The sequence below is a fragment of the Blennius ocellaris genome (genome assembly GCF_963422515.1).
Source record: "Blennius ocellaris genome assembly, chromosome: 6".
Taxonomy (NCBI): Eukaryota; Metazoa; Chordata; class Actinopteri; order Blenniiformes; family Blenniidae; genus Blennius; species Blennius ocellaris.
Window position 1 is genome coordinate 19,167,217 of NC_137655.1, and position 13,017 is coordinate 19,180,233.

The 13,017-nt window shown below is 40.3% G+C and overlaps 1 protein-coding gene across 2 annotated transcripts in view; it reads right to left on the minus strand.

Moving 5' to 3' along the window:
- satb2 (SATB homeobox 2) overlaps window positions 1-13,017 on the minus strand; it is a 59,744-nt gene that overhangs the window by 30,032 nt on the left and 16,695 nt on the right. For both annotated transcript variants that reach the window (XM_080498049.1, XM_080498048.1), the window contains exon 3: window positions 7,547-7,732. In XM_080498049.1, the coding sequence (XP_080354175.1) occupies window positions 7,547-7,732 (186 nt within the window). The remainder of the gene's footprint in view (window positions 1-7,546; window positions 7,733-13,017) is intronic.

Genomic DNA, 13,017 nt, shown 5'->3' on the forward strand with positions numbered 1-13,017 from the left:
AATGAGCTAGACAAAGTAGGAATTAACATCAAGAAATACAATTAAAAGCGACAAGTTTAGATACGTGTTTACTACACAGTCTGCTTAACTACGATACAAGCAGAAAACACAAAGAGAACGGACAGAATTAATGAGACAACTTTCAGACAGACAATAAGTTCCACTTCTGAAATGGGTAGGATTTGGAGCCACGCAAAGGCTGAACTTAAACAGACCCACAGATGCATGTTATAAACCCATACCCAGAGGAGTTGAGCACAAGGTCGAGGCCTCTGTGTGGCTTTGATGCAGTAGAGATCCAGTGGCTGTGCATCGTTATGCCCAGGTCTTTGATTGCAAAGTGCATATTAAGCATGGGTTTACCAGTCTGAGGGAAAAGTGTGGCAATTAATGTTTCTTGTTGAGGGGGACAGTTTTTTTTTTGTTTTGGGTTTTTTTTGGAGGTTTTTTTTTTTTTTTGAGGGGGGGGGGGGGGGGGGGTCCTTCACATTTTAAGGAAAATGGCTATTAGATTTTTAAAAATATGAATATATTCTAAATTGGAGCTCCTTAAAAGCATTACATTTATAGTGATTTGATTTGGCTGAGAAATGACAGCAATATTCTCCAGTCAGTCTTTGCTTATGTAGCTTTATGACTTGCAAGAACCAACAAAACATATGCCGCCTAAATTTCAACTGCTAATATTTATGTTTTGTCATTTATTTATATGTCTTCCCCTTTCACTATTGGATCCTTTAATATGTCTACCTTTCTGTCTACCTCACGGACGGACGGAAAACTGCTTCTGCTCGCCATCTTCGACACACAGCATCTGAAAATAAGCCAAGAATTTCACTAATGCCAAGTTGGGTGGAAACAAACGGGTGAATAAGCAGACAAACACAAACTCACCGAGGACACATGACAGCACACAGAGAAGTGGACATGTACATGTATCGCCTCGCACGCGAACACACACACACTCACACGCTCACAGTGTGACGGCAAATGCATTAATAATTGATCCATCATTTTTGGTCTGCTGTTCAATGGGCTCTGCTTCTTGTCCACATTTAAAAGTAGAAATCATTGTTCCCATTTCCACATTAAAATTCCACCTCCCAGAGACATGCTTTTATGTGGCCGGCTGGTGGCTTGGCTCATGTCTGAGTGTGCCCATGCGCACAGATCTGCACACAAACACACACTGAAGTCTCTCCACTCTTCCCGTAGACGCTCACGTGGGCCTGCATGCATGAATGCTTACGTGCGCACACACAGACACACACGCAGACAGACACACACACGTACGTTTGTACACACAGTCATCCCATTGTAACAGTCTACAATAAGTCCTAATGGCAGCAGACGTCTGCACACACATGCAGTGCTTTTTAAAAACTAGTTCCAGGTTCTACCCCTGGCACACACCAAGGGAAACCCCACTCCATGACTCATCTCCGTCACCCACAACAGCACCCTGGGAAACGCTGTCACTTTTAGGATCACTCTCTGTCACACCCCTTAAACACTCGTCTTCAACTTAATGTGTGCTGCAGGAAGAACGGCTAATAAAAAAAAAGGGGGGGGGGGAGCACTTGGTTTTGTTATGTTACAGTCACTTCATAAAAACCACTTAAAACAAATGCAACAATGTCAAACAAGGCTTAGTTCAGGAAATGTGCACGGTCGGCTGTATTAATGCTTAATTAGTCGCTTTATTACCAAGACTTACAAGTCTCTGATTTTGTTTAGCAGCTACGTTTCCCCAAAGTGACGCGCATGTAAGAGTTCATATGACATTACATCACCACTTTCAAAGAGTTAGTGTGGTCCATTGTTTTGCTCAAGGATACAGCCCAGAGAGTGTGGGATTTGAACCTATGACCCAATTAGAACTTAAATTCAATAGTCTTGCCACTGAGCTGAGTTGTTATTTTAAAGAAATAAAATGTAATATTCATTCATAATAAATTCTAACGTCTTGTTTTTATTTGTTTGTTCAGTGATCATAGTCCCATATATAGATACATGTTCTTGAAAATATAAACACTTGTTGAGATATAAGTTTAAAAAAAAAAATTACTGCGATCAAATTCATGCATAAAAGATGCGATAAGTTTCAGATTAACAAAATTTAAATGTCTACATTCTCTGTGTAAAGAAACTGAGGACCCCAGTAGTCTGGAAATAAAATTGCTTCTACGTGTGGAAAATCAAGTCAAGGTCATAATTGTGAATTTTAAAGAATAAAACCTTTCTGACATTTAAAATAGCATCAACATTCAAGTAAAGAAGAACTTCGGATTTTTAGGGGATGGTTGTATAATCTTTTTGCTTTGGAGTCTATTATGAGGGTTTTCCCTTGATTTGTACTTTATTATGTAAATGTACCACACCATGCCCAGTTTTCTATATAATTTCACTTTCTTTCAAAGTCTCGCAGTATTACATTCTTAGTTAAAAGATGAATTACATGCTCACAAAGTTATTCTAACAACCTTTTTAAATGTAGAACTTGTGTTAATGCTTAAAAATCTTGATTTTATTAAATTTTTTTCTGAGATCTGGACACCAACAGTCACTTCAGCAGATGATGAGAGACCAGGCTGTAAATGAGCTAACAGAGGATCTACCCAACTCTAGTCTGAGGTGAACTCGAGTACAGCGAGTCAACATGTACGTGGTGATGGATGTTTGCAGTGAACAGTTTTGGCAATAACTTCATCATTTGTCTTTATTTTCTCATGAAAATATGAGTCTCTCTGGATATAAAAGGGGCACCACTGATTATACACGTTGGAATTGTTGAGGGGAAACTTGTATTTTGTGGCTCCTAGGTTTACAACAAAATCAAAAAATAACCCTGATTCTTGTGATTAGAGCCAGGATATTTCAGCCTCTGCGGTATCAGTTTTGACATTTTATTTTGTATAACGATCAACAACAGGTCTGCTGAAGTGACATACTGTCTCTTTCCTTATGAAAGCAACCCTGGTGACAGGGACTTTAATATGCTGGACTCCTTATTACTGGAAGAATAGCTCGTTATAAACACTTTAACAACATTAAATTTAAGTTATTTGAAATTATTACCGTTCTTTAGCTGCCCATGAAACCTCTTCATTACCTCACTTTGTTGGTTTACTTAACAATTAATAATAGAAAATACATTGGAAGCCTATTTTACACTGAGGTCAGTGAAACAAAATGTTGCATCAACAAAAGCACTTTGATGAAAAATAAGAAAAGGTTGCCGTTTTAATTAAATGTTGGACAACACATTGCCTTATGGATGTATTCAACCAATGACCATTTGACTTCAGTTCCTTTTATAAAAATGACAAACCTCATTTGAAGGATTACAGTAAGCTTGATGTAAAGTTTGCATTTTGTTTATGTGTCTCAAGAGCTGCTCTGTTTAATCCAATAACAACTTTATTTGTATGATAAACCAGTTGCAGTCCATCATTTGTTGGAGCTACTTGGACTTAAAGACAGTCATTTAACACTCAGTTTTCTCAAGGACAAACCTCTTGAAATGAGGATTCATGAATCCAGACATAATTCAGGGTGCATCTTTGTGTCCACAAGGTAAGATTTGTATATTTGTCACTAAGGTTAAGACACACTGGCACAGATCAGTAAGGATTCATTGTAATGTTGAACCAGAAAACCAGGTTTGAAAATAAAGATTTACTTAGTGTTGGATGGAAGTTACCATCACAGTGTGGCTTTGTTCTGTTTACATGCAAAACTAATGAAACTATAACTTCAGTACAAATTGTAATGTGGTGGCAACACATTAAAAATGGAAGAAATTGATCTGAGAGAAGACATGGAAACCCCTTAAACAGTCAAATGTAGTTAATAAAGGCTTTTCTTAAACTATTCATGAATAAAGTTGCTTTCAAACAGACAAAATTGTTAATGTATATTAAAAGTAGCGTCCAATTGAGACTACAGAACTCGTCTGTCCTATAAACTGAGGATCTTTGCGGCCTGTTAGACGTGGCAGTCCAACAATGCTCGCTGTCTTTCTGTCAGCGACTGACCACTGTTAACTGTTCGCTGACTTAAAGCCGTAAGTACAGGTCTGCTCCCATCCATTCTATAAAAGCCTTCAAACCCTTATAATCGAAATAAACAATATCTCCCAGTTAATTACTGGGCAAAGCTAATTAAAGAAAGGCCGTGGTCCTCGCTGGGGACTTTAAATACACCGCGTGGACGCAAGAATGCAGGACACAATTCAAACAGGGAGAAAATAGCTGAGACTCTGTGTAATTTTGGTTGTGGACCGCAGAGGAAAAAATGTATAATTTAAGCCAGAAATTATTCATTTAACATAAACGCTTGTTTTAAAAAACAAAACGTATTCATTTGAGAGACGTTCGGGGTTTGCTTGCATGTGTGTATGTGTGTGTTTTGTCTGCGATGCCGCGCGACTGCACAGTCATCCATGTCGACCGTAAGCAGGTCGAAGCGTCCAGATGCATCTCCGCATGGGTTAAATGTAGTTTACAAGCCTGTAAGTGAGAATTGCTCAAGTCGGTCTTCTTGGTTTTTGTTTGTGTCGCATTGCAATGTCCCGCTCAGTCTTCCCTTTGAAGCTGCTGGTGTGGTTCTGTTACTTTTTTTTTTTTCTTCTTCTTCTTTTATTTATTCAAATTTCTTTGCGAGACGAGTGTATTGATGTGGACAGGGTACCATTGTGGCTCACTGTTTTCCATATACGCTGATAGAGAGAGAGAGAGAGAGAGAGGGAGAGAGAGAGAGAGAGAGAGAGAGAGCGAGAGAGAGCGAGAGAGAGAGAGAGAGAGAGAGAGAGAGAGACCTCCCCTGATACTGAGGAACAACACTGAGCCTCAAAGTGTTTCTAATGCCATTCATCTGCCTTCCCGTAGCAATCGCTCGCCCCGCACTGTTTCGACAGCCAATTTTAAACCATTGCTGAAGGATTATTGTGCATCTGATGGGTGTTTATTTCTCACAGTCAGACTGTCAAATTGCTGTTTGCTCCAACCAGGAGAAAAGGGAACTACACAAACCTGTGGAAAAGAATGACGATGTATCGCTGTTCATAAGAAGAACTGAACTCCAGCTTCTGACACTGCATCATGAGAATGAATATGTTAACTTGTACATCTTAAACCAACTTTCAAACCATAGTTATTTAAGTGTTTCATCAGTCTTGGCTCCTGAGATTGATGATTATGGAACAAGCAAACAGTTTTATCTGCAATATATCAGATTCTAAATAGAACATGTGGTGTATTTACCTGAATGTGGACAGGGAGTTCTAGACAAGGTTGAATGATAGATGACCACCTATGCAGACTTTCACACCTTTTTTTAACATTCCATTTTTAACAAGAGCCTGCATGTCTGTGGGAAACATGCAAACTCCACGAAGGTGGACCTCAGTCACATTCTCCCTGTGACTTGCCTCTTGACATCAACACCCAGATTCCTCTTTGTAATGGATGACAATGCTAATGTAAACTCCAGCAAGAGGATCGCAGTGTCAAGTTGTGGGGTGCCGCCCAACACAGATTCTGCACTGAGAAGCTCACGTCAACTCCTGCACACGCGAGGACGTCTGTCTGCCTGCAGGCTCGGCGGAGTTGACTCCCAACAAAAACGGACACAGACGCAAACACCCGTGCGAGATTTCAAACAGATGGGGATCTCCCACCGTCTTCGCTCTATTGCAATAGTCGTGTTGCTCGCTGTCGCTCTGTCGTTAGCATTTTATGTCGACGCAAGGCAACTTTCCCAGACGGAATACTCTGCATAGTTGAAAAAAAGACAGCAGTAAATGACACTGTCCTGTCACAGATGACTACCATGTGTGCAACGATACATTACTTTTTTTTCCGCGCCGTTTCATAAACATCATCACACGTAGAGCACGCACACACACACACACACGCACGCACGCACGCACGCACGCACGCACGCACGCACGCACGCACACACACACACACACACACACACACACACACACACACACACACACACACAAAATGTAACTTAGTCTTTCATAGACATTCCTGTCCAGCTCTTTGTTGTGTTTTAATGACTTTTACAGCCTCTGTCTCTGTCTCAGTTGTGTTGTCGAAGCATTCTTGTGCTTATTGCCACTGTGACGGTCCAGTGTCTGCTCTAAATAGACGACCTCACATCCAGTTTCACTCTCAGACTGCTGATTAGAGGGAGAGTCTGCTTTCAAAGATCATTTCAGCTGCGGTGTCGTTTAATCCGAAATCAGTATTGTACTTTACACTCAGAGACACACAGCGGTGAGGAAGTCACGACTATTAATAACGGCTTCAGTGAAGCTCTCGTCACGGTAACAATTAGAGGCAGTTCGACCTTGGACAGGAAAAACATATCCACGGGATTTAAAAAACAGGCAGGCAGTTTTCTGTTATTTGGTTTGCCACTGTGGTTCATGGAGGACGATTTAAAAAAAAATGTATTGTGATGATTATCTCTGTTACTATGTGCACCTTCAGGTTATGTTGGCGTCTTTCTGTGTTTGCAACCATTGAAAACACACAGGCAGCTCGTTTTGGACTTTTTTTGCCTTTAAAAAAAAACCTTCCAGACAGACGTTTTAACATGCTTTTTATTAGGTAAATCTCAGTGTGTTCTCCATCAGATAATCAATGCAGCACTTTGAGATTTCAGCGTGTGGAAGAATAGATTTCAAGGAATACTTCCAACTTTTAGGGTAATATGCTTGTTTTTGTTTTGTTATGGCTTTCATTTCAAGAGCTTCGCCACTATTGTGTCTTTAGCCAGCAACCAGTCAGCAGAGCATGACAACTGGAAATAAAAGGAAACATTGAGCTGGAGTCAGTGTGAAGATGACGATAAAAGATATACCAGCTCATTGTTTAGACAATCAACATCATGTTTTGCCTATTTGATATAAAGTGACTATTTTGTAAGTGGTGGTTTGATTAAAAAGTTGTTCAATATGATCATCTTGAATCTAACAGTTACAGCTATATGGTGCCAAAAATGGGTTTGTTAAATAAAACAATAAAATCATTTAATTTAACACTTCTATTTTTTTAATGTGTCTTCAACTGTTTTAATGATTTTGCCTTTCAGGCTGGTAGTAGTAGAACTTTATTAGAAAAAGCACAACATAAAGTGAGATAGGAAGAAGAAGAAACAAAAAATAGAAATAAAAAAGGAAAACCCAGAAGAACAAACAGAAAATGAAGGGTTTTGTTAATTTTTTTTGTCAGTTTTCATGTTGTTTTTCCTCAAGATTTTATTACACCAGCATGGCAGTCTATTATGCTCCTTCATATTGGCTTGTAATATTCTAGCAAATCTGTTTTGCACTTGCCTAAAAACACATTTCACCAGCAGAACCACTGGAACAAGTGGTTAGGAGGCTGCATGGATGGATGCCTTGGCTTTCAAAATAGCTACAAGCTGAAATCAAACCTTCCTTTGAAAAGCTGAAAGGCCCATTCAAGTTTTCTTTCAAAGTTTGGAAGAGCTTAAAGGATTCCTGGTGTTAATTGCATCTCTGACTGACCGTGGGCTTGTGCGGCCGAGCTGTGGGAGTAGCCGAGGGCGAGCAGAGCCGTCTCCACCAGCTGGGAGAAGAGAATATCCTTCCTGACCAGGACGAACTCGGCGTGCTCCTCTCTGCCATCGCAAGCCTCCGCCTGGATGCCTCCGTCTGACTGCTCCACCACACAGAAGACAGGAATCATCAGACCTGCAGAGGCGGATGACAAAAAAAAAAAGTTAAAGAAACATTTTTTTTTTCTTAATGCCTGGCTTTAATTGTCTGTGATCACTACACAGTTTATCCCACATAGACAGCAGACATGTGGACTCCATTCACTGTGGGTGAAGCCTGAAATCACTTCATCCTTTTCGTTTTGCGCTGCTAAATGTTGCGACACCTGAACTTTTCAGTGGAATTTTAAAAGAGAAATGACATCCAGGTGTAAACTAACTGACTCTGACAGTGCCCTGGAAGTTTCTTAGTGTTTAATTTGACAACTTCTTAGATAGGAAGTCATTTTGATGGCTCATTTGAGACAAATGCCAGGCCAAGTATACACCAGTCCAACAGCTGATGCTTTCCTTATTTTTAATAACAATCAATGGAAGATTAGAAACATCATCCGTGGAAAATAGAACTTTTTGGTTTAAACTAAACAGCCTACATGTATAAAGTATGAAATCTACTGAAAAAAGACTCTCCCACCAGAGACCACATAGTAAAACAGCTGTGTGCACAACCTTAACTTTTTACCCCGAATCACATTTTCACCCTGACATGTACTGATTTAACTTCTCTCTGTCCCACCATGCACAATCAAATCTAGGATTCCAGCATACAAATAATCCACTGTAAGTTTTAAATCTCTCAGTACTTCTTTGAAGCTATTCCATAGGGCCACATTCTAGTTTCTTTTATTATCAATAGAAACAAAAAGAGAAGTTGTTCTGGTGACTGTTGGCTGTTGAACCTGCAGCTCAGCAGCCAACCTAAAATCCAAAGTCTGTTTCAAAGTTTAACCGTGTCCCCGAAGGACACTGCAGCCAAATAGAATTGAGGTTTGCTGGGGTGGGTGGTTGTCTCTAGAGAGTAAAAGGTGGCAAAACTGTGCTCATTCTTTCTTTATTCTATTTTTAAATTCGTATATTTTTCCAACCCCGTCCAACAAAGCGTAAAACCAAAGGTAAACCAATGACAGATCACAAGCTTGTCACAGACTTAACACACATTCACACCCACTGCCAAATGAATGTCATCAAAAATCTAATATGCAAGTGTCTTTTGGTTGTGGGATGAATGTGAATCAACGGTAGAACTCTTCAAACCAGCTAAATAACTACATATTTGTGTCACAATCCAAAGTGAGAACAAATACAGTCACAAAGTATCTGTTCTTTCCACATTAATCTCGCTCTATCACAGCTTTGTTCATCTTCAAATATTTCTTCATCACTGTCAAAGTGTTGCACAGGGATTTTTTTTTTTTTATTAATTCCATTTATTAATGCCTTCTGATGGGACTCACACAAGTCAGATATAAAGGACATCACTCCATACTGACATTTACAAGGCCTAGAGAACTGAGGTTCTGCAATTAAGTAAAGAAAATTGTGTGTAAATGGAGACTTAGCCACACAGACTCAACACTCACTTGAACTGCAGCATTGACAAGTTTAAACAAAGCGTTGCCACATCTTTTCCTCCAAAACACAATTTTGTATTAAAGTGATGCAAAATGTATTCGGCTCTTTTTTACAAAGAACTTTTATACACATCAGTGGAGACTACTGCCAGTCAAAGTGTTCGACCAGGTTGAGGTTTGCCTTATCAGAAACACCTTGATTCATAGATTGGTCGATTTACTGGGGGGGGGGGGGGGGGGGTTCAATGACAAAACTTAGGAAAGGCACCGAAGCCACGGTTGTCTCAGTCATCAAAATGTCACCATATCGTTTCATTCATTTTGTATGATAGATCCAAATTGAGAGGAGCACCTGCTCCTCCTGCATACTTTCAGTATTAGCTCATAGAAAGAATCTAATTCCAAAAATGTCCTTCTCTTGGCTCCCATTATCAATCCTTCCTCTCCAATATCCGTCTTTTTCCTAAAAGGCTTTTGGTTTTGGGCCACCTGTCAACTGGCAATTAATTAAGGCCCTCTGAAGAAATGATGGACTGAGCGCATTAGGCAGCTTCCCAGCACTAATAATACAGGGCATGGCAACGTGTGGCCATCGCAACACTCACACATTCCCTCCCTTTCCCACAGCGCACGCACGCACGCACACACACACACACACACACACACACACACACACACACACACACACACACACACACACACACACACACACACACACACACACGCGCGCACACACACGCACACAATTCGTGCGAACAGTCGGAGGTTGCAGGCAGCATTAGCTCCCCCTCTACCACCCCGCGATCCATCCCACTCGTTGTTTTAATCAGTCAATTCCTATATTTCTATTTCCTCCTCATTAATCACTCGGCTCCCGGTCCTCCGTGCTCTCATGGAGTGAATTACACACTGGAGCACCATGCCAATTCAAGTAAGTGAATTTCCCCCAACAGGGAAATATAACTGTCAACACGGAGCAGCAGCTCCTTGCGACCAGCACTCCTCTCTGTCCTCTCTGTGTCTCCACCTCGGTCTGTCTTCCCTCCAGTCCCGTGTCCTGTGATTTGCCCACCCGCCGTGTGATCTGGTTTGGATGATGCGACGTTGCCTCAAAACCTCTAATCCCTCTAATACACATGGGGACGAGTGAATGGGGGGGTATTAAAATAAGATATGAGGTGGGAGTGTGTTCTTTGGCAGCCTTTAGTCGGGTGTGAGAGTGGGAGCCGGCGGACATATGGCGCGCGTGTGCTCGCCGCCCGGTTTCAGTGTGTGTGGACCCCTCCTCGCGGCAGCGGTGTGGTTTGGAGGAGACACATCGGGTTTCCTGTCTTCAAAGACAACCCGTCATTATTACAGGCCAACCATCCGTTGAGCTCAGGAAACCCCGTCCTCCTTCCTCTCTGTGGCCCTCCTGCCATCAGCCCTCTCTCTCAGATGCAGTTGTTCTTCCCCTCTATCCTCCGTCACTTCAGACACTGACAGATAAAACCAATCAAACTGCTCTGAGTTCCTGTTCGCATCAACGGATAAATTGCTGACTGAAGTCACATCAAACAGATAATCTCAGTCTTGGTTTTCCGTTATTGTCTCAATGGTCAACCAGATATGAATATAGATAATGTATTTGAAATGCTGTGTTGATTCTGTCAGAGGCCTCCAACTTTATCGTGCTTGGGAATCATTTGGCCAAATGTAAAATGTTCAACTAACAAGGCAGAGCTTAAATGAACAAATGACTTCATCTCAAACCAAAGTTTGTACAATGTACAAACAATAATCTGTAACTGAGTTGTTTACAAATGAGTACATTCAAGTGATTAAAAAAAAAAATTCTGATCTTTGTTTAATTTTTCTTTCACTAATTTCAAATATTTGTATAGATTCTTACAGATATTTACAGTTAACATGACAATTGCTCTAATATTACATTCCTAAAATCAGATATTGCTTGGTAATATAGACTAGATAGAAATGTCCTCATGACAGACTCACCTTTTCAGCATTTTATTTGTAATACACTGAATAAGGTTTAGGGTTTTTTGTTTTTTTTTTGTTCAGTAAAAACATCAAATGAAAATGACTTTGTTTTGATAAGTTTTGTTGGGAAGATTTGTTGGATTGGCAGATTCAGTTACATGTGTGTCAGTGACTGCTTGTTTTGAAGCTGTGGTTTACAGTTTGGATCAGGGACAAATGTTTGTTTTAGTTTGAGTTTCTCAGATCTTGCTGCTTTCTGGAGCTTGAAAATTCTCCGTGATGTGGAGTTTGACGTGGCAAATATGCACATATTCATCACTTTTATAAGAAAAAGACACCAGAGTTTAAAAAAAAACCCCAAAACAAATGTCTCTGGAACATTTCTAGCCACTGTTTCTTCGAAATAATTATAAAAACAGGTTAAAACTTCAGTCTCAACCTGGTTCAATCTGTGTTAGGAAAATGTCAACACTATTCAAAATCATAGAGAAACTAGTCCAAACCTTGTCCAATCCAAAAATGACTACTGTGTATTAAAATCATGGTGAGTCAACTCAACTAGATAGATAAAATTGGTGTTTGCGTTAAAATGAAATGATGCAAAGTCAAATTTTAACTAATTAATGTAAGGCTATAGTGAATATATTTCATTGAAATTCACATCGAAAGTCAAAACGTGCCCGAATATAAATACTCTGGCCACGTAAAGCCTGAACACTCTTCAGTGCAAAGCCAAGTACTGAGTTTTAGAGTTTCTTCCTATTTGTTCTTCTCCGACTGTGGTTGAATCTGAGCCTCTTGTTGATTTGTTACTTTCGTCAACTCTTCATAGTGTATCTTCTCAAATGCTGAGCTTTGTTCAAACCCGCAGAAATTTGTCTGCAGGATCTCCGCTGCTTGTCGACGTGTTTCAGTAGAAACCGGTATAAATGATCTTCTGAAGATCACTTGTATAAGCTTACGAAACATTGAGTGAAAGAAACATGAATCTGCCTCCAAGGGTTGTAATGCAGCTAAATGAGAGTAACACTGAGTTTTTGTTTAGGCTTTACTAAGACATTTTGTAGATTAATAAACACCAAAATTAAACAGCGTTTCAAGCTTTCCCTTTCCTGGCTCCAAAGTAATACTAATTCTAATCATACATGAGCATTTCATGAGAAACAAAGAAGCACTGAAGATGATGACGATGAATGTGACTTAAATTCAGTGCAACTCAATATTTTTGTGATATTGCTTTAATTTTCACGTGGAGCTTCCTTCTTACTTTAGTTTGGTTAAAAGAAAAAAAAATAACACAGTGCACGAGATGAACTGAAATATTATGGCATCACAACATCCAGACACTGTAAAAAAAAAAAATGCTCACACACATACACATACACACACATAAACCAGAAACAACTTTCACAATGAGAGCAGGGATCGATAACCCAGAGTGACTTGTATAAATCTTGTTTATATGGAGCAATCTCCTTTATTCGGTTAGCCTGTGTTATACAGTTCCCCCCAGACTTGTAGATTAACAGTGCAGAAACTGCCGCGCTGCCACACTACAACATGGCACACTCAGCCAAACTCAACTCGTGGCCAGGATGTGGCTCGCTGCGGAGCCAAAGGCTGTCTTTGGGTTTGGTGCATAAGAGCTCAGAAACCTCCGACACCTGGACGAGATGGAAACAAGCTGCTCTGAAACCCTGCAGCGCGTGTCGTTCGTGCAGCCTGTATCAGTCCAAGAAACCCAGTGACATCTGCAGTTTAAGATTTCATTTTTTTTGCTGTTTTGGGGGGTTTTTTTGCGTCGCTGGGTGGCTTTTGAACTCTCTCTATAGAGCAACCTCCAGTGTCTTTTTCTTTGTGCATTACTGGA